Here is a 27,534-nt window from a genome sequence, read left to right on the forward strand (position 1 = left end):
GGGTTCAAGAGAAGGGGGTACAGGGTGGGGTTTTAGAGGGCTTGGGTAGGAGCATATAGGAAGAGACAAGCCACCCTCTCACCATGTCCCTTTCTCTCCTGCTGCCCATGGCATTTGCAGGGCCCACACAGTTTGTGCAGGCCCCCCTCCCCAAGCCATTTGTGCTCTTTATTCCTAGGCTCTGGGTTGTACATGTGTTGGGATTTGCAATGCTAAAATGAGACCAATTTGCCCTAGCTTGTAGGGTTATCAAATTTGTTACCATCATCACCATTTTTTTTCCAGAAGAAACCCACTAGATAACTAACTGAAGTTATTTTGTTTCAGATGTAGTGAAGCCTTAAAAAGGCAGCACTATACTAGAATTTTTTTATATCATAAGTTTGCTGGCAAGAAATCAGCTGGTAATTGCTAGAATCATGCGTGATTTATATAATTGCTACAGCTTTGATTGAACAAATATACACAAAAGGTGTGGTAAATCATAGATGGTTAAAATTATAAGCAATATGACATGACAAAAAAAAACAACTGAACTTCTAAATGTTGTCAACTCACAATAACTTCGCGGCATGATTCTCGCTTAGAATTAGAAAAAAAAATACAAGTTATTTATTGTCAAGCTTTTTTTCAAGGTTATTTGGCTTTTTGCTCATGGTTGTCTGTTGGTAACCATGTGACATATCAATAATATTTCTTCTAGAGTCGGTACTGACCAATGAAACATGGGAGTAAGCATTACTTAATGGCATCCTCTTTTGGACTAATACATCTTGTCGCCATGCCTCTTGTGCCGTATGAAAAGCAAAGCTTTGAAGGTTTCCTCCCATATGTTTTTTTCCTGGTGAAATGTCAAGTTCCACCCTTGTCCTGATGCATGCTACCTCCATGTCTGTGCACATGCTGCTGGTATGTTAATTCGGCATCTCATAGTAATAATCGTATATGTTGTGATCTTTCTCTGCTGGAGAGATATAATTATATTGCAATAGCATTTGTTTAAACTAGTTTGTTGTCATTTTGTATGAAGTACATACATGCTTTTTGTCGATTGTATCTATAGATTCAGGACTGAGAATGAATTTTCTACCTTTTTTTTTCTTTTGGTTACAGGACAAAGAACAACCTGGGATCCAACCAAGTTCGGTCATTAGCTAATTGTAGGTGCAGGAGATGAGATTCAAGATTCTGATTGTATATTCTCAAAACGGGGGTATCTAAAACCTATTTCCATTTATCAAGAAATACGCCATATTTTAAAATAATATTTGTCCCTGCTATCAGGGGTAGTGGTTTCAAAATTATTGACCGGTTGAGGAAGACAGGAGTGCACACTGTTATATGTCATAAAAGTGCTTGGTTGCCACTTGAAAGTGGTATTTTGTTTGTTAAAATAAAAGAACCTTGTACATAGTCAAAACATTATTAAATCTTGGTAACTATTATTAAAAAATTCATATCTAACCATCTGAGATTATTATTTAAAAAATCATATGTAACCTTTCGAGACCGATGAATCGGTTCAAACCAAATGTAGTGCTAAGTTTTTTTTTTCCATCACACATCAATTCAGATGTATGAATATTTTTGGTGAACCAATTGATTCTGAGCTTGTGATGCCCAAAACATTTGTTCATATCCTACCTAAAATCATAAGCATCTCCTTTGTGAGCTGTAAGTTGGAACCACCAAAAGCAAACCGGAGGGGCATTTTAGTAACAGCCGAGCTACTAGGGCGCTTTTAAGCTCCTGATTGCCCATCCCATCCACTCCAACGGAAAAGGTCCCATGATTTTCTCTTATCCGCTGACATGGCGTGCTCCCATTGGCCGCGCCGGATTCTCGGGCCTACGTGGCGAGTTCTTTATCGGCCCGGCAACCTTTTCACGTGAAGCTAAGCGCGGGGCCCGCAGGATCTTGGAAGCTTATATGCGCGCATGGCTGACGGTGATTGGTCCAGTACAAAGAGCAACAGTGCTACGCGCACACAAGCCTCTTGGTTCTCCATTTCATTTCATGCAAGAATTTTGGGGTTGTGTTAAATGTTTGGGTCCCTCTTAATTCGGATAAGCTTTGCATATCGAAAGTTTGCGTCACAACATTCGATTGCGAATGGGCCACGAGTTGCATTTGCTGGTGCTGTTTATTTTGTCAGTGAAAGTCAGGAGTCCTGGAACTATTTCTGTCAGCGACGGCGGCGCCATGAGTAGAGTTTTCTCTGTATGCACGTAGCACCTCGCTTCTTACTTTTTGGACCTTTGCCTATATTTGCGAATTAGGATGTGTGGTTGCGATGCCCCATACGTTGTTCCCCCGAGGTTCAACCACTAATGATAGAGGAGAGGGGCCAATTGAGCCGTTTCCAGCCAACCAAATTAATCTTGGCTCTTTGTTTAGGATGAGGTTTTTCCTTTGTCCTTGGTAGGGGCCGGTGTAGCTGCAGGATGGTAGGGCCGGTCTAGCTGCAGGATCTTCTTCGCAAGATATTTTAGTTTTACATCAAAAGTGTCCCTTTGTGGTTGGTGGCTCGTTTTTTTATAAATTCTTAGAGAGATCAAGCCACTTAATAATATTGTGGAATCAGCAGCATGCACAGTTCAGTTTTTTTTTCCAACTATTGTAATTGATAGCTTTAGCACATGCACAATAACCAGAGAAGGCGCTGATTAGAAATCGATAAAATATGTTTTTTTGTATGTTAAAAATTCGAGCATAACTTAATAATCTATAAGGGCGTCTCCACCCGTACGAGCTAGTGATAGCTCTAAGCAAGAGGACGGTAGCAGCTAGCGGTAGCGAATAGATGGTTCGGGAAGTGTGCATGCGACAGAGTAGAGCATCGAGCTGCAAGCGATTTTTCGTTGTTCACCATTTAAAATAATATTTCTGGTAGCTCGACGCTACCTTGTTGGAGAAGCCCTAAGCTAGGCTTTTAATTAGTTAGCTTTTGAGATATTTTTGTGGCAGAAGACAAATATCTCTTCAGCTGTTGCCACCAGAATTCCAACACAACATGCAGTCCTACACATCCTGAATGGCCAGGATGTACCAGCCAATCATGTACGCAGTCTGCAAAGGGATTCAGATAGGCTCATCCATCAACCTGCTAAGTGTCTAGAACAGCTAGAACCTAGTGTGTCTAACAGATGTGTGTTGCATTTGTGGCCAGCTATTTTGAGAGGTTTTGTCTGCTTGTAGTGGTCGTACTAGGCTTGTTTTACGGCTCTCCTTTCTTGTCGACGTATGCGCGAACATCTTCTCGAAGGGCCACAAAATTTTAATGGATAGGAGAATGGGAGACATTTTATATTTTTTTCGCATGTATCCGACAATATAAATTTGAGTCTCCATATACAAGTAGACTTACATACCGTATACCGTATATGGACTCGAAGAAAGATAGTTGTACTTGAAAAACAACTATATATATTGGTATACACGTATAGTTCAATCTCTACTAACAACAACTCTATAAATATTTGGATTTAACATATCTCAAACTTGCTTCATGCCGTTTTATTTTGATATGCGTAAGTATGTCACACTGCGAACTGAGCTTAGCTCAGCTGTTAAGGTTCCTTGTGGTGGAGCCTGCCCATCAGGATTCGAGTCCTCGACTCGGCACCGATGCTCGTATTTTTCTGGATTTATTTCAAGATTTAACCGGCACTATTCTTTCAGTGGTAGGCGACGTACCCGTCGGCAGCGAGGCGCCAGTGGTGACTTCGTCAAACTTGAGGATTTGCCGGCTCAGTCTTTCGAAGGTGCTCATACGCTTAGGGTTGTGCGTGTTCATAAGGACGAGTGTGTGAGCGTCTGCGTCTGTACTATGTGATTCGAAAAAAACAAGTACATCACACTACCGTCCTTACAAAACAAACAGATAAATTACACAGCAGGAAATGGAAATCGGTGTAGTATTTGAAGATCGTGTCGATGTCCAATATGTTACTTACTTAAAAGAGGAAAAAATAAAAAAGAATACCCTCGCACGCGTCTTTAGAGTGAGTTGTTCGTACGTGCTTATCCGTAGGCCGTCATGTACTTTGTGGATATTCACTTGCTGCATTTGACCACCCCTAGATTGGATATGTGAAGCTAGGCAGCAGACAAGCTATAGAAGACAAGCATGGCGGTTTTGATTGTTGTTGTCGCTATAGTGCCAAATGAATTAAGATCCGTGGCATGGCGAATGGTGTAATAAGGTGCCCAATGGGTGGTACCACGCATCCACCATGGATGCATGGGGGGCCATAAGATTACAATCGGGAAATGAGGGCATGTCTGGAGGTGGAAATGGGGCTTGCCAGACAAGGAAAACAACACTGCTAGATTGAGCCTGCGTGCACAAGAGCCAGAGCCGACCACCACCCTAATGACAACAACACCGTACCACCTGTGTGGACGCACGTAATTATACATAATTATATAATGTTCCCTCCGTTTTAAAATGTAGATCGTTTTAGCTTTGTAGGTATATAGATTTTGCTGTACATCTAAATATAGGATTATACCTGGATACATAGCAAAATCTATGTATATAGAAAAGTCAAAACAATCGACCTACGTTTAGGTACGGAGGGAGTAGATGGTCTGGAGAATTATAAATGAAGGAGGAGGAGAAGAAGAAAATGGAATTAATAAGTTGCACCACATATGAGCTTGATAATTTGGATGATCTCAGTTAACTACTCTCTGAAATTTGATGACAAATGTATTTGACCATCTGAAGAATCTGAACTCTGTGCAGTCTGTTTGAACTTCCTTTCACCGAGCTGTATGTACAGTCTGTTGCACGCTAGCTCCTGCATGCAGCAGCCAGTAGCCATGCTCATGCAAGTAGCCTGCATGGTAGCTGTAGCTGTGGTGCTGGAAGAGCGGTGGTGCCTTGCTGCCTTTTGAGACGCGCGACGCCTTTGGCCTTTGCCTTTGCCGTTGCAGCAGTGCAAACGCCAAACGCTCTTCTGCTTTGCCGTTGCAGTGCTGTGGCAGTTATCCTCTTTCTGCTGGGCTGTCGAGGGGCGGTGGGAGGGAAAAAAAGGCAGGCGTGGCCGCATGATGCATGGGACGACGACACCACCCGTCCATCCACCCTTGCCGGAAATGTCAAACGCTGCTGCGCTGCTGCTGCCTGCCTGCCCCCAGGGACCAGACTTGTACTAGTCTACTACCCGTACCGCTTGTGCTTGCCATTTCAGAGAAAGTGACGGCCTTTCGCCAATTCGCCTTGCTCCCCACGACTTGCTTGCTTGCTTCCACAGATATCTCTAGTCAATCAAAATAGCACCTTCTCAGTCTTGTCATAACGAGCTCGACCATTCGCATGTATGCTCATGGCTACAAACATTCGCATGCATCATGAATGTCTCTGAAAGATTGGGCCAGTTAGGCCTTGAGATTGAAGCGTAGTTATCATAAGCACTTTCCTTTCCTGTTATCGACGGGAACATCGCTTACCACTGGATGAACGAACAGTTAGCGGAGAAGGCGAGCGACCATGTACGGCGAGGCCGGGAGACTCGAACAAGAGTAACTTTGGGAATCGGGACGGTTTGCTACACACTTGCCATTTACCGGAAAGATCCAAAGGGAGGGGGTAGTACGTGAGGATCGCAAGGGATCGGGACCTGTGACCGTTCGGGCCTTAGCCTTTTTTTCCCCTGCGCGCGTCGCTTGGGATAGGGTGCTCCGGGCGCGGCCTCTGCCTGTGTACAGTGTACGTGTTTGTGCTCATTCGGTGATGGATCTGGGGATGGATGGATGGATGATACGATGATACACATGCGGCCAAGGGGGTGTGGACGTACTGCCCCGATCACCGATGCAACCAAAAGCTCGCCGCTGTGCGTGCATGGTCCATGCAGCTGTGCCCGCCGCTGGCTGCTGCTGCCGACCAGCGTTGCCTGTCACCGCACCGGGGTGGGTGGGCCCGGAGGGCGCGTCGGGGTGCGCTGCTCGTGCATGCCTGCGCGACCTTCACACGGGTCGGGCCGTGCACGAGTCGCACACGACCACAGGGCACGGCGGAGGGTACCTTTTTTTTTTGTGTGTGCGCGCGCTCGCGTGCGTGCATGCATGCACAGTAGTCCCGGGTAATTCGAAGGATGCATCCAATCCGAAGCGTGAGTAACTCAAACTTAGCAAATCGTTTGGTTTGGGATGATTATAAAATTCAAATATATGAAAAAATAAGTTATTGTTAAAATACATTTGATGATAAAATAAGTTATAAACAAAATAAATGATATATGCATAATTTTTTGAAGAAAATGAATGGGTCATGATGATAAAAGTCTACAACGACGAATATTTTGATACATATAACGGTCGCACACTACTTTAAGTTTAGAGTTACCTTGACAGCCCAAAACCACTAACGAATACAGGTGCTAAACCACTAAGGTGATGCTCCTCGGCAAGCAAACCGTCAAGTAGAATCTGTAAAAGTAGGATTAGAGTGTTAAGGCTGACCGTCAAACATTATTTACTTTGACTGTTGTTGGCCGTCAAGCCAACTAGGGCAATGTTAAAATTTCAACTGCACCTAGAACATGTTCCAACTGCTAAGTAATTAAATTTCCACTCCCTCTGATAATTCATAAATGCATATAATTTCCACTCCCTCTTATAAGAAAACCGCTATATTTTTTTAAAAAAGAAGAAGACAAAAAGAGTACATACCGATAATTCATAAATAGCTAGTACAGTTTTATATTTGTGTGTGATCCGTGGGATTATTATAGCTGCATAGGTGTTTGAGGAATCCGGATTTTAGTCTACGGGCAAAATGAACAATTGATGAATTAAGATCTCTGGTTTCGTCGTGGTGAGTTGAAACTACTCCCTCCATATTTATTTATAAGACGTACATGTATATTAAAATTCAAAGGTTGCAATATTTGACCAATAATTTAACTATTTATTTTTTATTTTTATAATGTAAATTTTATATGGTTGAATTCGTAATAAATATACTTTATAAATGATTATAAGATAAATGGATGGTTAAAAAGTTATTTGGAAGACCGGCCAAAAAATCCTAGCATGACTTATAAACATTATAAACATAGACAAGGGAGTAACAAACTAGCAGCAGATTGGCATGCGTGTATTTCTGTTCCGCTAGAGCTTTTTCTTTTCTTTCGGTGTGCAGCGCTTAGCCGCATTCACGTCCCTGCCTCAAGCCTGTGCCATTTCTGAATTGCTGCAGGAATGTGGTGCTTCTGAATTTCTGAACTCCTGTTCCATCTGCTGCACAACTGCAATCCCAACACATCATTGTATGTTTTTACCCAGTAACTCATCGCTGTTGCAGGTGTTGCACGTCTGGGCTCTTAGTTTTTGCGGCTCTCTGTCGGTGTACTGCACGTGCCGCAAGAGAAAAAGAAATTACGGGTGTTCTGTTGTTCCCACGGTATAGTCGGACCACCCTATCCCCAGTGCAGATTCACGGCACGCACTTCACACAAACAATGCGACATTAGAGCATCTTCATCTTCAGTGGATTAGTCATCTTCCATCACTAATATATTTTCTTTCTCCCTTACTGATAACATTTTTTTTAACTAGTACTGCATCATATTACTAAAACACCTCATGCACATGAATATGGTAGATGAATGAATCCCCTTCATTTGGGTAAGAGGGAGGTGTGTTTTGGTGATGACTAAATTTTTTTATAATAGAAATCAAATTGATAATCTGTTAGAGTACCCCTTATACAAATTTTTAATGTAGAAGGATGAATAATCTGCTGAAGATGCTTGTGCCAAACAAAGCATTCCCTTTCCTTTCGAACAAAATCTCCCGAAATTACATCAAATCGGCCGTCGCCAATCACTCGCGCCGAAACTCCCACGCCACGCATGAGAGACCGCAAGGCTCCAAGCGAGCATATCTGCCGTCCCCATCGGCAGAACACCCATGACCTGCACATCTTATCTAACCCTGTCAGCTAGTACCACCCCACTAGCACTAACAGAGGAGAGGGATTGCATTGCATGGTGCGCACCGGGGACACTTGGACCCCTAAACCATCCTCCGTTCCCTCCGGATAATGCAACCACCGCGCGTTGATCCTACTGCGTGAGAAGCCGCAAGGACCTCACGGATGGTGGGTGAAAAAGGATGGCCTCTCTGTCTCTCTCTCTCTCTCTACTCACAGGAACAGAGTGCCTCTGCGTCTCTCATCCACTAGCCCCTCTCTCTCTCTTTAATTGGACTCTTTTCTCCGCAAGAAAAAAAATAGTTTGACTCTTTGAAAAAATGTCATGTAAGTTTTTGCTGGATTTTGGAGCTGCAGATCTAGTATCTTATTGGGGAAATATCTCTTTTCTAGGGCTGTTTGGCCTCAGGGTGAGGGGGTGTATGGTTTGAGGACTTAAAATTTAGTCCCTATCGTATCAAATGTTTATATACTAATTATGAGTACTAAATATAGGTTAATTACAAAACCAATTGCATAAATGAAAGTTAATTCGCGAGATGAATCTATTAAGCCTAATTAGTCCATGATTTGACTATGTGATGCTACAGTAAATATGTGCTAATCATGGATTAATTAGGCTTAATAGATTCGTCTCGCGAATTAGCCACAGCTTATGCAATTAGTTTTATAGTTAGTTCACGTTTAATTCTTCTAATTGGTATTTAAACATCTGACTAAAAAATAATTTTTTATCTAACTAAAAAATAATTTTTTTATGGATCCAAACACTCTGATGGTATGGCAACATCAAACAGGATTCATTTCCTGATACATGAACAAGTGGTCACGCATTTTTATTGTATTCTGGTTATTTCTGCGTGTTTTTAAATTAAACTGACATGACGTATCATTGGTTTGTATAACCAGCAAATGGAAGGCGCAGATTCTAACAGCGAAACAACAGCAGCCACGGAGCCTTAGATTTTAACAGCAGTAATAAAAGAACAAATTTGTACATCACATTTGTTACGCGGCAGCCCACAGGAGAATCATGCATGCTAAGTTCTTTTCTTTAAAATAAAATCAAATGACTAGTTGAGATCAATGTGCCTGGTACAACCATCACTAGTTAAGCATAACCCTAATCTAGGTTCACACTCCAGATTTAGATTCGGATGCTACAGCTATGCTAATTAATAATCCCAACTCTGGACTATAACATATAAACTTCCAAGACACCAAAGTATGTTTAGACTACCTGACGCCTGTTGGTAATGTCGAGGCCCCAGGAGAACTACCTGATACCCTGGCCTGACAGTATGTTATGTAAGCCGGCACTTGTCTGTTTTTTGTTTCTTTTTTTCTTGGTTCTCTATACAGTTATTTGCTATATAAAACCTATGGGCAATGCCCAGATAAAAGCGGCATGCTACGCTTTTTCCTTGAGCTCGGCAGATGGCACGAGCACCACAGCTTGGTTTTTCATGTCACTCCCACCAGTAGCGCACCCCTCTGCTCCTAATGACAGCATGTTCTTCTTCAGCCTCTGCAGCCTACACTCGAGTCCACACATCTCATCGATCACATCCAGGAAAGGCTGATAATCCGAGGCCCCAGTATCCACCAAAGGAGCAGCTTGCTCTTCAGCGCGGGCACCAGTATCCATCTGAGAAGCAGCTTGCTCTTCAGGGCAGGCATCAGTATCCATCTGAGAAGCAGCTTGCTCTTCAGCACTGACTTCATTGTTTGTTGGATGGCTCAAATCTGTCTGCAAACAAGACTTGCTTGTAGGTGACGTACTCTCCTGCAAACATGTTGAGGCAACACAATCAATGCAATGAATCTGACAGAAGTAGATCCTTTTTCAAGGCCCCTGCCACTCTAGATTAGGTCTACAAATTAGGCAAGATAAACACAATCAGCTTTGTGTATAGTTTCTACCTTCACTTGGCCTGTTGGAGAACAAGCTCCTTTATTGTGTAGCCTCAGAGGGCTGCTAGTTGATTCCATCTTCCTCTTCTCAAGATTCCGTTGCAATCGTGTAGGCACATTGATAATTTCAGACAAGGGAACAAAGCATGAATTGTCTCCTGAATCAACCATGCCTGAGATATCAGCTTTTTCTTCATTTGTCCTCAAGTTATTGGAGAGAGTAGCAATCCGATCATTTCTTTCAGTCTGCAGGACAAAAGTGGCATTAAAAGAATTGGTCTGTTGAATATAATATCTGAAAGATAAAATGGAAGAAATATTTAAACCTGGTGAGAGCAATAGAGGTTGCGTTGAATACCCTTGCAAGAGGTTTATAGGATAACCTGCCTATCCTAATCTATCTAGGCATGGCAGGGAGCCGGCCTGGGGGCCCATACACGCACATAGCACATACATATCTAACACGCCCCCGCAGCCTGAACGTTTAGACTGGACCTGAACTTCGTGAACACCGAAGAAGGCAGGCCTTTGGTGAAGATGTCGGCATACTGAGAGCTCGTCGGAACATGAAGAACACTGGCATCTTCGGTGGCAACGCGCTCACGAACAAAGTGTAGATCAATCTCCACATGTTTGATGCGATGATGCTGAACGGGGTTCGGAGACATGTAGACAGTGCTAACGTTATCACAATAAATCAAGGCGGTACGGCGCAGAGGAACATGCAGCTCAACAAGAAGTTGGCGCAACCAAGAAACCTCGGCAACGACATTGGCAACCGTCCGATACTCAGCCTCAGCACTCGAGCAAGAGACTGCATTATGACGCTTGGAGGACCAGGAGATCCGATTGTCACCCAAAAACACGGCATAGCCTAAAGTGGATTTGTGGGTGTCCGAGAAGCCAGCCCAATCAACATCAGAATAAACAAGCAGATCAGACTGAGTAGATGGTCGCAGAAGCAAGCCCAGGTGAAGAGTTCCACGCACATACCGAAGAATGTGCTTCAAAGCAGCAAGATGCGATTCTCGCGGGTCATGCATATGGAGGCAGACCTGCTGAACAGCATAGGCAATGTCTGGACGTGTGAAGGTGAGGTACTGTAAAGCACCGACAAGACTCCGAAAATCCGAAAATCAGTGCCATTGACAAGAGTAGCACCTTCAGCAGCAGACAGCTTCGGATTAGTATCAATCGGGGTGGAACAAGGCTTGCAATCGGTCATACCAACACGATCCAGAATCTCCAGCATAAACTGGCGCTGGGACAACAGAAGATCATCACCAGAGCGCTGCACATGCATACCCAGAAAATGATGAAGCTCACCAAGATCCTTCATGGAGAGTTCCCGCTGCAAGGCATCAGTAGTGCAGCGAAGTAGAGGTGTTGAGGACACCGTGAGAAATATGTCATCCACATAAAGGAGGATATAGACAGTGTCGTCGCCACGGTGATACACAAAGAGAGAAGTATCAGTCTTCGCCTCCACAAAACCAAGCTGCAAAAGGTGTGGCAAAACGGCTGTACCAAGCGTAGGGTGCCTGCTTAAGTCCTTAAAGAGATCGATTAAGCCGATACACGTGATCAGGGCGAGCAGGATCCTCAAAACCAGTAGGCTGAGCACAATAAACTGCCTCTGAGAGTGTCCCATGAAGAAAGGCATTCTTCACAGCCAATTGATGAATCGGCTAGCTGCGAGAAAGCCAAGGAGAGCACTGTGCGGACGGTGGCGGGCTTCACTGAAAGTCTCAGAGAAGTCAATCCCTGGGTGCTGGGTAAAACCTAGCAGCACCCAACACGACTTGCAGCGCTCCAGAGAACCATATGCCTTGAACTTGTGCTTAAAGATCCATTTGCCGGTCACAACATTGGCCCGAGCAGGACGGGGAATGAGATCCCACGTATTGTTGGCCAAGAGCGCATCAAATTCCTCCTGCATAGCCCGGCGCCAATTTGGATCAGCAAGGCCGCTCTGGTAGGTGCGAGGAAGCGGTGATAGCGAGGTGGAGTGGAACAGCGTCGGGAAACGAAATCCCAGCTTCCCGCACGTGGTCATGACATGCTGATTTGTCACAGGACGCACGGGAAGAGCACCGCAAGGGAGGGGAACCGAAGCAGAAGCCTGCGGGCCTTGGGGTGACGTCCGAATCGGAGCATGGATGGGCCGGCGGGAGTAGACCTGGAGAGGCCGGCTGGAGCCGACGGGGCGCCCCCAATGGGCAGCAAGGCTAGCAGGGGCTGAAGACGTGCTATCCGCAGCAGCAGTCGAAAGAACATCGAGCGGCGTGCCAAGGGCCGGCAAGCCAGCAGTGCCGGTGAGGCCAAGCACAGCGGGCTTGGGAGAGACGCCAGGAGGTGTGACGACGAGGGCATCGTCAGGGCCGGCCGGGCGCCGAAGAGGGCAGCCAGTGCTGACACCGAGCAGCTGCAGGGCAGCGCCCAGCGGCGAAGTGGAGGCTACCGAAGGAGTAGAAGCCGCACGTGGCTGTGCGGGGGCACCGGGCGAAGGAACAGCCACACATGGCAGTGCAAGCGCGCCTGGGGGTGAACCTGTAGGTGACAGAAGGGGTGCTGGACCGATAGGTGCTGGCGCCACATTAGTAGGCTCCAATAAAAACTCAAACTCCTCAGAAGTGGGTGGCGAGTGGCTGCTGGGAAAAGGGAAACGAAGTCTCGTCGAAGACTACATGCTGAGAGATGATGACTCGGTTGGAGGAGAGATCAAGATAGCGGTAACCTTTATGATGAGCAGAATAGCCAAAAAAGATGCACAAAGTGGAACAAGGAGCAAGTTTGTGGGCTGCAGTAGCGGAAAGATTAGGATAACAAGTGCAACCGAAAACACGAAGGTGATCATAGGAAGGTTGGGCGCCAAACAAAGCCATGTGTGGCGTCCAAGTGTTTTGGTAGGCAAGATGTTAAGAAGATGTGTGGCAGTATGCAGCGACTCAACCCAATAAGAAGGGGACATACTAGCCTGGAACACGAGAGCGAACAACATTGCTGATGCTCCGAATCATGCGCTCAGCCCGACCGTTCTGGGACGAGGTGTATGGGTAGGACATGCGCAGGTGGACGCCGTGAGTGAGGAAGAAAGTGCGGGTACTAGAGTTGTCAAACTTGTGGCCGTTGTCGCATTGAACAGCTTTCACAGTGGCGCCAAATTGAGTACACACATAGGAGAAAAAGTTAGTCGAAGTTCCAAACGTGTCGGATTTTAGGCGTAAGGGAAACGTCCACAAGTAATGAGAGCAGTCATCAAGAATGAGCAAATAGTAGTTGTATCTAGACACACTAAGAAGAGGAGACGTCCACAAATCACAGTGTATGAGATCAAAATTGCTAGACGCTTGAGATGCTGATGACTGAAAAGGCAAACGAGTATGACGCTCCAACTGGCACGCATGACAAATGGGACTGAGGTCTTTATTACGAAAAGGAACTGCAGAAGCAACTTTGGACAAAACTTTATGACCGGGGTGACCAAGACGGCGATGCCACACTGACGGGTTGGAGATGGCGGCGAGGGCGTGAGCAGTAGGAAAGCGCAAGGGGTACAGCGGCCGAGAGCTATTGCACCTGACGATCAGCCTCCGAGACTGCAGAGCCTTCACAGAACAGCTAGCGGGATCAAATTCGACAAAACAATTGTTATCAGAGGTGAACTGGCGAACAGAAATAAGATTCTTAATAAGCTTAGGTGAAACTAGAACGTTATTAAGAGATAATGAACCGGGAAGGTGAGCTGCGCCAGTAGCCGTGATGGGAAGCAAGGAGCCGTCACCGACAACAATGGACGAAGGAAAAGGATACCACGGGTAAGATGAATATGAAAGAGTACCAGCGTCTAAAGTCATACCGAAGGTGGCACCTGAGTCGAGATACCAGTCGTTTGCCTGCGGTTGGTTGAGCGTCATGGGGCTGAACGTCGAGGCTAGTGATTGTTGATCCCAGGAGGAAGGCAGGTCCGTCATGGGGTTGTAGAAACCTGGAGGAACCTGAGGCGCCTGCTGCCCCAGGTAGGGCGCCTGCAGGCCGTGCTGTTGCGCCTGCTGCTGAGTGAGGAAGGCCTGCTGCCGTGGAACCGGGTACATCTGGATTGTACCCGTCCACGGGTTCCAGAAGGAGGGCCAGGGGCCGCCGGCCTCCTGTGCCGTGCCTGGAGCAGGAGCATGGGCTTTGGAGTTGTGGCCGGCAAGGGCCTTGCCACCACCACCCTGGCGCGGCTGGCCACCGTGCTTGCTCCGCTTCTGCTTGGAGGAGGTGCTGCTGGAGGACCCGGAGTTCCCTCCCTTGCCACCCCCTTTGCCGCCCCCGAAATTGTTGCTAGTCCGACCAGCAGACCCGAAATTGTTGCTAGTCCGACCAGCAGATTGGTGGGAGGAGCCAGGGACGTGCGAGGAGGAGGAAAGCCCGAGGCTGGTGTTGGTGAGGAGCACCGTAGACGGAGTCGAAGCAGGATTCGCCATCGTGAGCTCCTCAAGGAGCAAGTCATCGCGAGCCTCCAGGAAGGTGCGGAGAGGCTGGCTGCGCCTAATGTCGCGGCCAACGGCGGCGAACTTCTCGTTGAGCCCGCGGATGATGTTGAGGACGAGGGTGCGGTCGGAGGGCATCCGCCATGCCCTTGAAGCGCCTGCAGTAATCTGTGATGGACAGATCACCTTGGACAAAGTTGCGGAACTAGGCGTCGAGGTAGAGGGCCCGTGTCTCCCGGTTGCCGAGAAACTGGGTCTTGCTAGCAAGCCAGGTGGCACGGGCGGTGGCACCACGCTCGCCACGCTCCATGACGATGTCGACGAGGTCGTTGGCGATGGTGCCGTAGAGCCAAGACCGGACGGCGCAGTCCATGCGCCCCCAATCTAGAGAGGCGAGAGCGGGCACGTCACGAAGGACATTGGTCCTGCAGGGAGTACTTGCCGACGATGAGGAGGAACTACTCACGCCACCGTGTGTAGTTGCCGGAGGCGATGTCGAGGACAACGGGGATGAGACTTCGGATATTCTGTACAGCAACGACTTAGGCGTGCAGATTCAAGACGGCATCAGCTTCATGTAGGAGCATGACTTGATGGGCGTCGTTGGGCGCCTGATCGGAGATGGCAGAGGCATCGGCGGCGGCGTCCTTCTCAGAGTCAGGCGGGGCACCCTTGGGCTCCTCGGCGGCGCGCGCCAGGGCGTCACGGAGGCGAGCAGCAGCGGTGTCGCGCTCCTGCACAACGGCGGCGGTCTCTTCCTCAGCCTTGACGGCGCGGGCGAGGGCAGCGGCACGCGCAAACTTGCATGCCTGGCGCTCTTTTTCAGTGCGTTTGGCAGCCTCGGCATCCGTGCCGTCGTGCTTGGTATTGGCGGCGGAAGTCTTGGTGGTGGCGGGCGACAGGGAGCCGACCATGGGCGTAGCGTGAAGGACGCGCGCGGGGTTAGCTGCGCCGGCTAGGGCGCGCTAGGTTGCGGAAGCAAGAACGGGAGAAACCCGGACTCGTGATACCATGAGAGCAATAGAGATTGCGTGGAATAATAGATTGATTAGGGTATACAAGGTGTACAAATATATAGGCAGCCCTTGGGAGAGGTTTATAGAATCATAACCAATCAAGGGATAACCTACCTATCCTAATCTATCTAGGCACAGCAGGGAGCCGGCCTGGGCCTTGGCGAGGTACACACCAGGCCCGTACACGCACATAGCACATACATATCTAACACCTGGCACTATTTATCCTTCAATAAATTTACACATGCAACTAAAATATTCAGCATAATAGAAGAATTTAAGACTGAAAATATAATCCCCTTTAGACTGAAAATACGATCCCTCCGTTTTTATTTATAGGGCACACACGCATATCAAGATTCAAACTTTGCAATCTTTGACCAACAATTTGACTATTAATTTTTTATTTTTATAATGTAAATTTTATACGGTTGGATTCATAATCAAATATACTCTACAATGATTAACCGTAAACAATATAAGATAAGATAAATAAATGGTCAAAGTGTTATTTGGAAGACCGTGCTAAGTAATACCATGCCTTATAAACATAGATGGAGGGAGTATAATGTTACCTACAAATGAACTAATCTGCAAAGGTGACTGTGGACTTACAAAATTCAAAGAATCAAGTATCGAATAAGCACTATGGCTATAAATCTTTTAGGCCATGGCATTATTATAACTGCCAGAATCAACATGATTACTTTCGTACAACTGAGAATCAAACTCTTCTCCACATTTGCTAGTAAATGTGTATTTCAGACATTGGAAAAGAAAGGTATGAATTGTCTGCGGAATCAACCTTGCCTGAGATTCCAGCTTTTCCTTTACTTCTTGAGCTTTTGCTGGGAGCGGGATTATGACTGTTCCCTTCAGCCTGAAAGATTGCACTACTGTTAACAATGTTTGAGTACATAACAACAAGATATACAGAACAAAAAAACTAGAAGTTGGTTTTGTGTATCCTTCAATAAATTTACAAATGGAATCAAAGCACATGGAATAGAAGAACATATAACACTTATAGTGCAGTTTAGTTCTTGCCAACAACTGATTGTGTATAAAATAACTTGTACACTTATAAAAATCACAGATTCACTGGAACAAACGCATTGACATCATTATTTTTCAGGCTTCGATTATGGGCCTCACAGCAAATGCTTGCACAGAGAAAACAGAAGTTATAGAGCGGGGAAAAAACAAAAATCAAAGACAACGCAGAATGCAAGGAAATACTATTTATTCAATGATCTTATGAATAACCATGAGACAGAAATCCATGCCTTACGATCTCTGAGAGCAGCACACCGCGTATTTTTGAACCATTTATCAATCTGCAAATGGATGGCAGACATTGGTTACTGACGCTGGAGACATTTTCAGAAAAAGCAAGTTGATAATCATTCTATACTTCTTAGATGCTCTGCCCAACACATATTGTTAAATTAAAAGAGTGACAACTGTGATATGAACTAGAGTATCTGACTTTAATTATGAATGGTATTTATAGCATTACTATAACAAAAGAGTGGAACATAATCTGGTAACACAGGGTATTTGAACAGCAGAAAGCAACTTTCAGGTGAATAAATCAATAAACACATAAGAGTAATAAGAACACAGAGCTGTCAAAATTGATCTGATCAAATCCTACGTACCTTTTCGAAAGAAATGTCCAATTCTCTTGAGAGATTTTCTTTGACATCTCGGGGTGGGAGCTCATTTTCAGCAAAAGATTTGCGAAGCACCTAATTTAGGAAGGTGAAGGACAGATGATATTAATGACACACAAGCGTGAACAGGACAAAAATGACAGTTCCACAGTAGCAAGCATAATAAGCTAGTTTTAACTCCAATTACAGCCATGAGTTTGCCTTGTATCACAGCATATACAAATGCGAATCATAATATGCATATATAAAGAGGTCTATCAATTTATAAAGGTCATTAAAACTTTCAAATACCTCGACTGCCGTGGGAGGAATCCTGAAGAGTTTTCTCCCCTTCTTCTCAGTCTTTTCATCAGATATAACATTCGAGAAACCATCAACAGAATTATCCTGTACACTGGCTGCACGTGTTCTTCTTTTCTTTCTTATGTCATGACCCCAATCTTCATCCTCACTCTGTTCTTCATTCTCAATTATTTTTCCAAACATTTCCTATGCAGGGTGAAAGGTAATCAACATTCCAGCCCATTGGGCTAAGATAGAATTGCTAGAGTAAAATGATCATAGCATAGGTGCAGAAATGTTAAAGACTCACTTCAAAAGGGCACTTCACTGTAAAATTTGTTCCTAGATGTGCATTAATAGCTTCTAAAATTTTCACCTTGCACAAACAGAATTTGCAAAGCCAACCATGGCTACTTGTTGGAAGAGCTGAGAAAAGCACAAGACAGATATACATATTAATGGTAAAATAATTAGTAACGCAATATCTGAATAAAAATAAACTAACAGGTCTCTGTGTATTTCCGATGAGGAGCAAAAACTACAGCAGGCTGCAGGCAACACAGTAAAGTACTGAAGTACAATACCATCAGAACAGCATCTGTACTTTTTATGCATGGCATTGCAACCTAGATTATATGACCAAGCATTAAATTACATCACTTTTTGATTTTATCCTGAGGAAGGTGAACAAGATTTTAGGTACACATCCTCTCATGCACAAAGTAAAAAAGCTGTGTGAATAGAATGGCTCGTTTATTTTGATGTGTCTGAGCGAAACGGTTACCCATCAACTGGGTTTAAAATGGAAAACTTAGCCTTCTAAATTTTCCCTGTCAGCAAACAAAATAGACACTGTTTTGCCATAAATGTGTAACTATTTTATCACACTGAGTGCAAAAAACAGCATGAAAGGCATGTAAACAAGTACGGGACCGCATATTTGGAAGGAAAAATAGAAATTATTACCACTTTTTTCTAAAGGAGGTTCCAAACATTTCTCATGATATGTCCTTTTGCAGGCCCCTTCACAGAAGATAATTTTATTGTTGGGAAATGATTCATGAGACTTGCATGTTGAACACATGATCTAGCAAAACAAATATTGACAATTCGTCAGTTGAAAGAGAGATCCTGAGGAAGTAGAGCATTTGATGTTCACTTGATGCTATACGTACATGTTCAGGATCAGTACACTCAGCTGGAGGCATCACTGGGTCATCAACGCTCCCAGTGGAATTACACACATCAAGTTGGCGAATAACATCACGTATAGCAATTTTGCATTTTATGATCTGCTTCTTGGCACGCTGCAGTTCCTTCTCTGGTTTTATTTTCTCTCGGCTGATTGGAAAGGTGCACTTAATCAGCGTACTATTTACTATCATACCTATTTTGCTGTACTAACACATAAAAGCAACTGAGCAAGGAAAGTAATGTGGTGGGGCTGATTTAAGGACAGTAATATGACCAGTTAACATGATTCTATCCAAATAATAGACAGGGCGGTGGGAGGGGGGGGGGGGGGGGGTGGGGGACTTTCGCTAGCCCCTGCCCACAAAAAGGACGTACTGCACTGATCTGTGAACAGAATTCAATCACATAAGTCCAAAAAGTCTACTTCCAACAAATTAAGACAGATCAGTATTATTCCTAGACTTCAAAATGCCAGCAGCAAGTGAACTTGTGATCTTACTATAATTAAGAAATTTTAATTGCTTAAAGCACGTTGTTGTCGTATTGTCCACGTGCAGCTATTCTTCTTGGGTGGTAATAAATCCCATATATATTAGTTCCAAAACAAATTGGCATCTTGTTGGCTTCAAGCCTTAAATGTCTATTCAAACATGATAACATTATTGAGGTTCCTGTTTTAAATGAAAAATGCATTTACTCTAGTTGTATACATAGATCTGAAAATCTTCTTTCACCAATAGGTCACAGCAGTTAGAGCGCAGTGTGCACCTTTGCCCATTCCATCCATCTCCAGAGTAAGCATCTAGTAAGTTCTGCTCCAATTTTATCTTGATTAGAAAATATCTCGCTCTTCGTTCCAAGCGAGTTGCTTCATCAGTATTTTGCCGCTTTCTTTTCTTCCTCCTCCTCGCAACTAATCCTGTTACAACTTTCCCAGCAACAGAATCTGAACCCCTCCGACGTTTCAGAGGACTACAATGATATTTATTCTTTATGCTTTTTGCCAAAGTAGCATTCCTAACTTTCCTTGGTGACCTCTTCAGAGGAGAATCATGTTTACATTGGCGGGAAGCATTACGTCGACTTGGCCTGTTTGATACAGGAACCAACTCCGAAGAGGTCTCTTTCCTCCTTTTTGATGATCTCCCTGAGTTGGAGCACACCGTTTTATTTTCTGAAGAACGCATAACTAGTGATGGTGATTATCACAGGGGACGAAGACCTAATACAATAAAAAGATATGTCAAATACGAGATAGGCATGGTAAGAAGCAACAGGAAAATTTTAATTTAAAAGTAACAACAACATAGCATGATAAGCAGATTGCTATAGCATGTCATTATTTAGCACAAAGCTATGGTGATCTCAACTACCTATTTTTCTTAGGCATGCCATCTAAGAAAGGTTGCCAAACCAGACACATCTACGTAAAGCGCTTGTCGCAGGAACATATTAAAAAAACATTGACATGAACATAATACACTATGGTTTCAGATGATGCACTGTATTACTTCTCCCCAACCGTGTGTGCAAATAGCTGCCAAAAGGTGGACAGGTGAGCGCAGTACGTTTTGCACATACCAAACCCAATTGGACAGTCTGAAGCACAGAGTATTGGCAATTTCAAGTTGGTTGTTCCAAGCTGACAGTCGAAATGGGGTCAGACTGTATGGAGAAGAAACATCTCTAACTCCAAATCCATTCGAGGCAGTAGATCCGGACTCTACAGCACAGAAGCGAACCAGACGAAACCTACCTAATCGACCCCCTCTTCAGAAACGCTAACCAGCAAACCAAATTGCAGAGCAGAGGGGGAGAGAGGCGGGGGAGTGGAGGCGAAATGGGGTTTCAGACAGCGTAGGCTCGGACCGCGACGTACAAGTACAATGGCACCGGCGACGGAGCCGCAGACGGCGACTAGCCCGAGGACGCGGGGCGCGCCGACCACACCGGCCCACCCGCCCGCCCGCTCAGATGCGGGGAGCGCGGCCGGCCACGGCGGGCGCTGGAGGCCGGAGGCAGCCGACGGAGCTCGGGGCGGAGGAGACGGCGCTAGGGCATGGCGGCGGCGGTTGCTTGTGGGGGAAGGAGAGCGGAGCGGCGGTGTGAACGGGAAGGCGGAGGCGGAGGCGGCGTCGCTGCTGCTGCGAGCGAATTGAAGAGGACACGGAAACGGAGGAGGCGGGGAGGGGAGGGGGGGCAGCCCGGCAGGAATGACGCGTCGCCTCAGTTTCTCTGCGCCCCGGCCGTTGACGCCCGGGGCAGAGGACGGACGGGCGGGATGGTCGGGAGCGGGCGATCGGACGGCCGGGGCAACCTTGGATGCTGCGACAATTATTGCTCCGTCACTCGTCAGTCAATGGCAGGCAAGGATGGATTCGAATTATTATTATTATTACATTTTTCTAAAAAAGCATTTATTTTCCTTTGATGGTGAAATCGTTGGTAATTTGAAGTAAAATCAACCAAATCAAGGGAAGTTTGCAGTGAAGTCGCTCAACTTTTAGCGAGCTCGGACACCGATGAACTTGGGATCCTTCGTGCCATTCACAGCAGTAACCAATTGGGAAATGGCCATTTGAAATTCTGCCCCTAAATTTTGAATGAAACATTTATTTAAATTAAAAACAAACTGCCCGGACCCGGCCTGGCTTTTTCTTTTTTACCGAAAAACTCAGGAATTTGGATTAGTTGTACAGGCTACACCTTCTCAAAAACAAGTTGATAAACACTACGCCCTTGTTTAGTTCACCCCCAACTTCCAACTTTGGCACTATGCAAAAAGAATTCCCCATCACATCAAACTTGCGGTACATGCATTGAGTACTAAATGTAGATAAAATTAAAAACTAATTGCACAGTTTTGTTGTACTTTGCGAGACGAATCTTTTGAGCCTAATTAGTCAATGTTTGGACAATAATTCACAAATACAAACGAAACGCTACAGTGTGCTACAGTGTTGTAACAGTAATTTAGCACCTCCAAACTACAAAGCTTCTAGAGTAGAACAATGTAACACAGTATCGTCTTTGCAATTTTACATATTTCCTCTATAAAACAATCACTGCATGATGTTACACCGATGAACACAGATCACATATGGGCTTAACAATAGATGTCTGTTCAGAGTGAATTATCAGCCGCCAGCTATCTCAAGTCCTCAACAACCAAACAAATAGACGTGCATCATTTCTTCGCTTTCCTAGTTCTCTTCGCAGGTTGGGTTTTCCTCGCGCCCTTTTTAGGGGCCTTCCCTGCAACCTTTGCCTTCTTCGGTGCCTTCCCCTGCATGTCACAGGAATCGGTTAGGGCTTCCATCAGGAGCACTTTGATGTCGAGATGCGAACTATTAATTGTAAAGAAGGTTTCATACTTCCATAATTGGTAATCCCTGAGAATAGCAGCACACTAGCACTAAAGAAGATATACACAAGCAAAACCTGGAGTCTATGCCATCTTTCCCTACCCAGATTCATCGCAAACTTGTTGGTAGCACGTTCTCTACATCTTTGGTAATGATTCTGTGAAATTACTACTTCATTGAACATTTGAACAGCAAGGAAGCCTAAGGAAACAGGAAGGCCAGTGCTAATTGCTAAAGGCTTGTGCAATTTCATGATAATAACCCGTAAAGCAGCAGTGCAAAGGACATGATAACAAGATATGCACAAGTGCACAAGCATGTTAATAATTAAACCTTCAAATGCCCCTCGTAAAATTGCAGTCTGGAACTAAACACCTCTAATTCAAAATTCCCAATCACTACAAGTCTGGAACACTTTAATGGACATCTTCTGTACATAACAAAATCCCAGAAACTAGCTACAGATAATTAGGTTATTTTTTTCCTCGAATGCTCACATAATTGGGTTATAACAAGTTAGTTATCAACTAAAGTGGAGGCAGGAAAACGTACCACTTGTTTCTCAGCTTTTCTTTTGGTTTTCGCCTTAGGTTGACCATCATCTTCATTATTCGGATCATTTTGATAGGCCTGTGATTCAGGAAGCTTATCACCCTCCTCATCTGAATCAAATGTGAATCCATCAAGGGTACCTATACAGAAGATAGATCCATAATGTTAGAGAAGAAAAATTGAAATACAGGCTGTCACCATATAAACAATGGGTCCATAACTTCATGCAGATTGTTTTTTCCTCACAGGCGCACACTAACACTAAAGCTGCACCCAAATGCGGAAGCACCTTTAAATAGCTCAATCAAAGAATGATAGAAGCATGCCATATTAACTTGCATGGCAGCTTTGTACATCAAAGATGCTCTGATCTAAAGTCTATAATTATGCTAACCTTCCATCATAGTCTCCGATTCAAATAAATTGGACGGTGGTTCCAGTTGAATGAAGTCATTCATTATAGCCTCTATCTGCACAGGAAAAACAGGGGATGCATTATGATAAACAGTTGCCTTGGAATAAAAGTGACATAGAAAAATGGAATACATAAAAAAAATGTATAGTTGGCGATTGCACATTAGACACTCGAATTTATGACGTGTAAACTGATATGGTGGATAACACTAATATGCTTATAAATTTATTTAATGGTTTACGAACCTTTGCTTCTGATTGTCCCACACCCACCTGAAAGAGGAAATGCACCAAGGATTAAAGCCTAACTCCTAATAATAAAATTGTACTTGAGTTTCAGATATAACTTACAACACAAAATGTCCTGGATGGAACTATGGTTGTTTTGTATATCGTTCCTGTTTGAGTATGAAAGAAGAAATAATAAGCTAACTCTTGGAATATGCATGTATCAAGACAAAACAGAGCTGGTTTTCAAATGCTTTAGCTGAGCTTTAGTACAAATATCTTGCCTGGGATTTCCTACCATAGATTAGAATTTGGAAAGCCAATGAAGTATCTAATGTGAAAGTTACTTGATGGTACCTTTCAGATCCAATAACAAATCCTGACTTCCAGTAGGACCGTTTGAAACTACTATCCTCCCAACAGCACCAATATCTCCACTCAAATCTATCGAGTCACCATCACATTCAATCAATGCCTAGAAAAACAATCAAATACACAGAACAAAGGATTATTAACTAAAGTAGATATTAATAAAATAAATTGTTGGATAATATAGTTGGGAGTTTCCAGGTAATAGCTTCACTAAGTTATTTTCCAGAAGTCCAATTGCCGATAGTTCAGCTTTACAACATAGTCACATGTATACAATTCAGAAATTTTAAACTAACCCATGCTCTTGTTCTTAAGTCATTATTTGCTATGATTGGACACGCACAGTATCGTAAAAAACAGTACCCATGTCAAATCTCCTGACTGTACTTCCGTTGATTAAAAATTTATTTTTGCTAAGCAGACATTTTTTCCATGAAGAAAACAGAAGAGGGGTGGGGGAGGACAACAGGCTTGTTGAAAGCATTTGGTTGCAAGCATAATTTTTTTAATGAGCAGTGTTCACATAGGCAGAGGCACGGAGCACTAATTCCTGCAAGAGTTGATCATACCTTTGAACGTTGAACTTTATCAGGAAACATTAATGGTAACCTCTGGGAGACCTGGCATTTTAGAAAAAGAAACATATACTCAATCAAAAGGCTGCAGAAACATAATTTGAAATAATCACACAGAAAGGTACAAGCTGTTTTTTTCCCTTCTATTCTTTTTTCTTTGGTAAACGCCCCTCAAGTTTATCATCCAAAATATCACGGGGGTGAAAATGCATAAAGTAGAGAGGGGTGAGTAAGACATCTTACAGAGTTTCCTGTAAGTTTATCTTGCATTTCATCCTCAGCAACTCCCTCTTGATGTTCCAATGCGTCTATGTTGGACCATGAAACAGTAAGTACATGTTATTCATAAATCTGACTTTTAAGCTGGTAACTAAAATGGCAGCCACACTAAAATGTCTTACCACCTATTTGGTCTGGATCAGATTTTGCTCCCACAACCTTTGGTTTTTTATGCTTAGTTTCTTGAACCCCTTTTCTCCTGGGAGTGCTATGTGAGTCCTCTTCATGATTAGCATCACCAGCCCTTGAAGGGCTGTTTCCAGGGGAAGCATCAGAACCAGATGAAAGTGTAAACACATCCTTCTTTGGAGTCTATAAAAAGAATAGGTACAACAATTAATTGCAAAACTACAGCACTAGTGTCTGCACCTAGTATGTTGTAAACTTGTATGAAGTTAAATTAAACATAAGAGTTGCAATATCTGATCACTAGTAACACCATAAAAATTGAATATTCCAAAGACAAGGTCCAAACTAATAGTTGCCACAAAGGAACCGGAACTGATAATCTGTGCACGAAAAAGGTGCATGCTCAACTGTATCGATGGCAAATCTTACTAGTACAATCTGCAGATCAAAAGAATACCAGCCTGGATAGCAATATAACATGAATTGAAGCTAGGGAATTCAAACATCTAAATCCATACCGAGCGCCTAGTAGTGACATCTCGTTTTTCATCTGTGGTTGGTCCTTCTGCATGTTTGCCAAAAGAATCTATAAGCAAATATGTGGAACAACTGGATTATAATTTTAATGAGAAGCACTCGCTACTTCATAATTTTATTGCACTAAGTAAACAGGTCAACCAGATCTACCTTTTTTACTACTAAGAGTTTTTCTTCTAGCAAATGTCAGAGTCTTGCGCTTGGTTTGTGCAGGGTCTTCTCTATCACCTGCATGATCTGAACTAGCCTGCTTTTCTCCATTTCCTTGTTCTCTAGATGAAGTGGTCCTGGTAGGACTAGCTTCAGGAGAAGCATCAGACCCAGAAGAAAGCATCACTGGCGCCGTACTTGGTGCCTATACCATAAAAGAAGAAAGAAAAATTCAAATCCATGTAGTAACTGCTTATTGCTACATAATAACTTATACGAAGAGATGATTTTGGAACAAAAAAAATTTGGAAAGCTAATGTAAAGACAGAAGTAAGAGTAGCCAATGAATACTGCAAGAACAAGGTACTAAGAATGGCGAGAATGACATTTGGCACTACTGATGGAGTTCTGACATTTATTGACCCAAAAGGTTCTACAAGCTCCCCTTACAAAAACATTCACCAACCTCCATAGACCTACACTGTGGATCTGGAAATCAAATTGCTAAAACAAGCTCAAGGTTTTCATGTGGCTTCTCGGTATTGACAGACTCAATACAAGAAATTTGCTTAGAAGGGGATACAAATATACAATATTGTGCAGCGCAAATAGTGAAGTTTTTTTAAAATGGATATTGGAGAATTCAACCTCAATTCGTAGCTTCAGTATTATATGCTGGAACTACACTGTAATAATTTGGGACACAAAGCTAAATTTCCTCAACATGATGGTCAAAGGGAAAAATAATTCACCAACCCTACTTCATGGAAATTGTCACAAATGCAGCTTGGCGTATTTGGAAGCAAAGAAATCGATTAATCTTTGAAGGACGACAACCAAATTTTTATATCTGGAAAAGGAGCTTCAACTTCAAGGATGAAATCCTCCAATTACACAGGAATAGAAGAAAGCGTTAGATGTTCTCTCTTTTCTTGAGTGGAGTCTCTTGTGTAAATGTTTTTTAGATCTTTAGTTTTCTTTCATTTGTTTTTCTCCCTTTTATTTTTCCTTGTACAATCCTCTTATTTATTTGTATTTATATGATATATATCTAGCATAGGGATCTATCCTACTGTATTTCTTTAGAGAAAAAGGAATGAAAAAGGTGCTGACTATCTTATAGCCACTGTCACGAATTTGTGACATAGAAACTACCATAGCACCATTCATGACATTGCTTGGTGCTATCATAGGTGGACGGCTACTGTTTAACAGAAAACACAACCATAGCTGCATACAGACTTGTCCTGATACAAACTCACAAATATCAATTCGAAAACGAAACGGCCTACAGCTCAATCCTACGAGGAACAGGAAGAACAAGAACTTTCTTGAGGAGGGCATGGACAGTTTACGGCACAGGAAGTGCCAATTATCAGCATGCACAGATCAATGCTAGTTCGACACCAGTTTGCTTCTGATGTGTGAAGCTGAAGCCGCACATTTAATTTTGACCACGATATGAGTGACTAAACAAGAGGTTAGCACTTAGCACTCAGAGGATGAAAACTCTTTTCACCCATCGGGGTTCTGGGTTCAGTACCGTCTGACCTAATTCGCAAGAAGTTCACACTTCACAAACAATTGCGCGACACTAAAAGCTAAAGTTTATCCAGAACAGCTGCTCCCTCTTGCAAAAAGAAATTTCTCTTGTCCCCGGCAGTAGCCACTCCAAGATTTAGCCGCGGAGGGTACAAGAGATACTCCAAAGCAGGATGGTACCTGAAACGCGGTGAGCCAGTCGGGGTCTTCGTCTTCCTCCCCCATTCTAACCGCTGGTGGCGCCCAGTAGCTTCGTGGGGAGATCACGGCGCCGCCGCCGCTCGTCGGCTATGGCCGCTGTGGGGGTAAGCGCGTAGACGGGGAAAGTCGGAAGAAGCGAGGACGAGGGAGGGAGAGGGCACGGGCTGAGGGTTTAGGGACCCGCGCCCGCGAGGGCAAACCCTGTACCCGTTCCCGCGCCCGCCGCCCGTCACGGTTAAGAAGTTGTGCCCGCGCCCGTCACCCGCGGGTACAGTCTACCCGCGGGCACACCCGTGCCCGCGGCGACGGGAAACCGGGCGTCAGGCGGCGGAGCGGGCGGCGGGCGAGAGGGGGGAAAGCGAGCCGAGCATATCATGGGCCCGGCCCATTGGCAGCCCAATAGGCCAGTAGTGAGTTTTCTTTTTCTTCTTTTTAAAATATTTTTATTTAGATTTCCTTTCGATTGAGGCTAGGCGACGACAAAGTTTGGATCACTTGACGAAAGGAACACGGCAGCGCAGTTATGTGCCATGACGGGTATCTGCAAGGAGAGACTGGGGGGGGGGGGGGGGGGGTGATGCATGTGTTCCCCATAAGTATTGTTATTCTCCACAATTTATGATTCTCAAAGATGACTAGAACTTCTTCATTTCATTACGCAAAATTTTCAACCTACCGTGTTTTTTCG

General features: G+C 44.3%; 2 protein-coding genes across 4 annotated transcripts; both read right to left on the reverse strand.

Moving 5' to 3' along the window:
• Nucleotides 1-8,976: 8,976 nt before the first annotated feature.
• LOC101766972 (pathogenesis-related homeodomain protein) lies at nt 8,977-20,705 on the reverse strand. Its single transcript, XM_012843166.2, has 11 exons — nt 20,382-20,705; nt 19,271-19,724; nt 18,484-18,649; nt 18,275-18,395; nt 17,619-17,734; nt 17,318-17,515; nt 17,012-17,101; nt 16,637-16,687; nt 16,156-16,230; nt 9,869-10,105; nt 8,977-9,731 (listed from the first exon to the last, which is right to left on the reverse strand). Exons 2-11 carry the CDS (start codon nt 19,687-19,689, stop codon nt 9,357-9,359), a joined length of 1,848 nt encoding a protein of 615 aa, XP_012698620.2. The 5' UTR covers nt 19,690-19,724; nt 20,382-20,705; the 3' UTR covers nt 8,977-9,356.
• Nucleotides 20,706-21,368: 663 nt separating this feature from the next.
• Nucleotides 21,369-26,996, reverse strand: LOC101778031 (DNA-binding protein BIN4). Of its 3 annotated transcripts, none has more exons than XM_012843473.2 (12): nt 26,826-26,996; nt 25,104-25,308; nt 24,935-25,002; nt 24,413-24,599; nt 24,252-24,316; nt 24,003-24,053; nt 23,419-23,536; nt 23,185-23,231; nt 23,080-23,106; nt 22,814-22,889; nt 22,420-22,559; nt 21,369-21,788 (listed from the first exon to the last, which is right to left on the reverse strand). In XM_012843473.2, exons 1-12 carry the CDS (start codon nt 26,868-26,870, stop codon nt 21,690-21,692), a joined length of 1,128 nt encoding a protein of 375 aa, XP_012698927.1. In that variant the 5' UTR covers nt 26,871-26,996; the 3' UTR covers nt 21,369-21,689. The 3 variants fall into 3 exon arrangements, with proteins under 3 accessions (XP_012698927.1, XP_012698922.1, XP_004951901.1); XM_012843468.2 differs by having other exon boundaries at nt 24,410-24,599; XM_004951844.4 differs by having other exon boundaries at nt 24,410-24,599; nt 24,935-24,981; nt 26,826-26,995.
• Nucleotides 26,997-27,534: the final 538 nt, after the last annotated feature.

Source organism: Setaria italica, chromosome I, assembly GCF_000263155.2.
Source record: "Setaria italica strain Yugu1 chromosome I, Setaria_italica_v2.0, whole genome shotgun sequence".
In the NCBI taxonomy this organism is placed as follows: domain Eukaryota; kingdom Viridiplantae; phylum Streptophyta; class Magnoliopsida; order Poales; family Poaceae; genus Setaria; species Setaria italica.

What these genes read in the sequence shown, in the direction of transcription:
- LOC101766972 (XM_012843166.2), bottom strand. Translation starts at nt 19,689, where the DNA reads ATGCGTTCTTCAGAAAATAAAACGGTGTGCTCCAACTCAGGGAGATCA. An exon ending in GATGGATGGAATGGGCAAAG is followed by an intron (nt 18,650 to 19,270) that starts GTGCACACTGCG and finishes CTTTCCAATCAG; the next exon opens with CCGAGAGAAAATAAAACCAG. An exon ending in ACCTCCTTTAGAAAAAAGTG is followed by an intron (nt 17,735 to 18,274) that starts GTAATAATTTCT and finishes TGCTTTTCTCAG; the next exon opens with CTCTTCCAACAAGTAGCCAT.
- LOC101778031 (XM_012843468.2), bottom strand. Translation starts at nt 26,870, where the DNA reads ATGGGGGAGGAAGACGAAGACCCCGACTGGCTCACCGCGTTTCAG. An exon ending in TTTGTTATTGGATCTGAAAG is followed by an intron (nt 23,232 to 23,418) that starts GTACCATCAAGT and finishes ATACTCAAACAG; the next exon opens with GAACGATATACAAAACAACC. An exon ending in TGGGACAATCAGAAGCAAAG is followed by an intron (nt 22,890 to 23,079) that starts GTTCGTAAACCA and finishes TTTCCTGTGCAG; the next exon opens with ATAGAGGCTATAATGAATGA.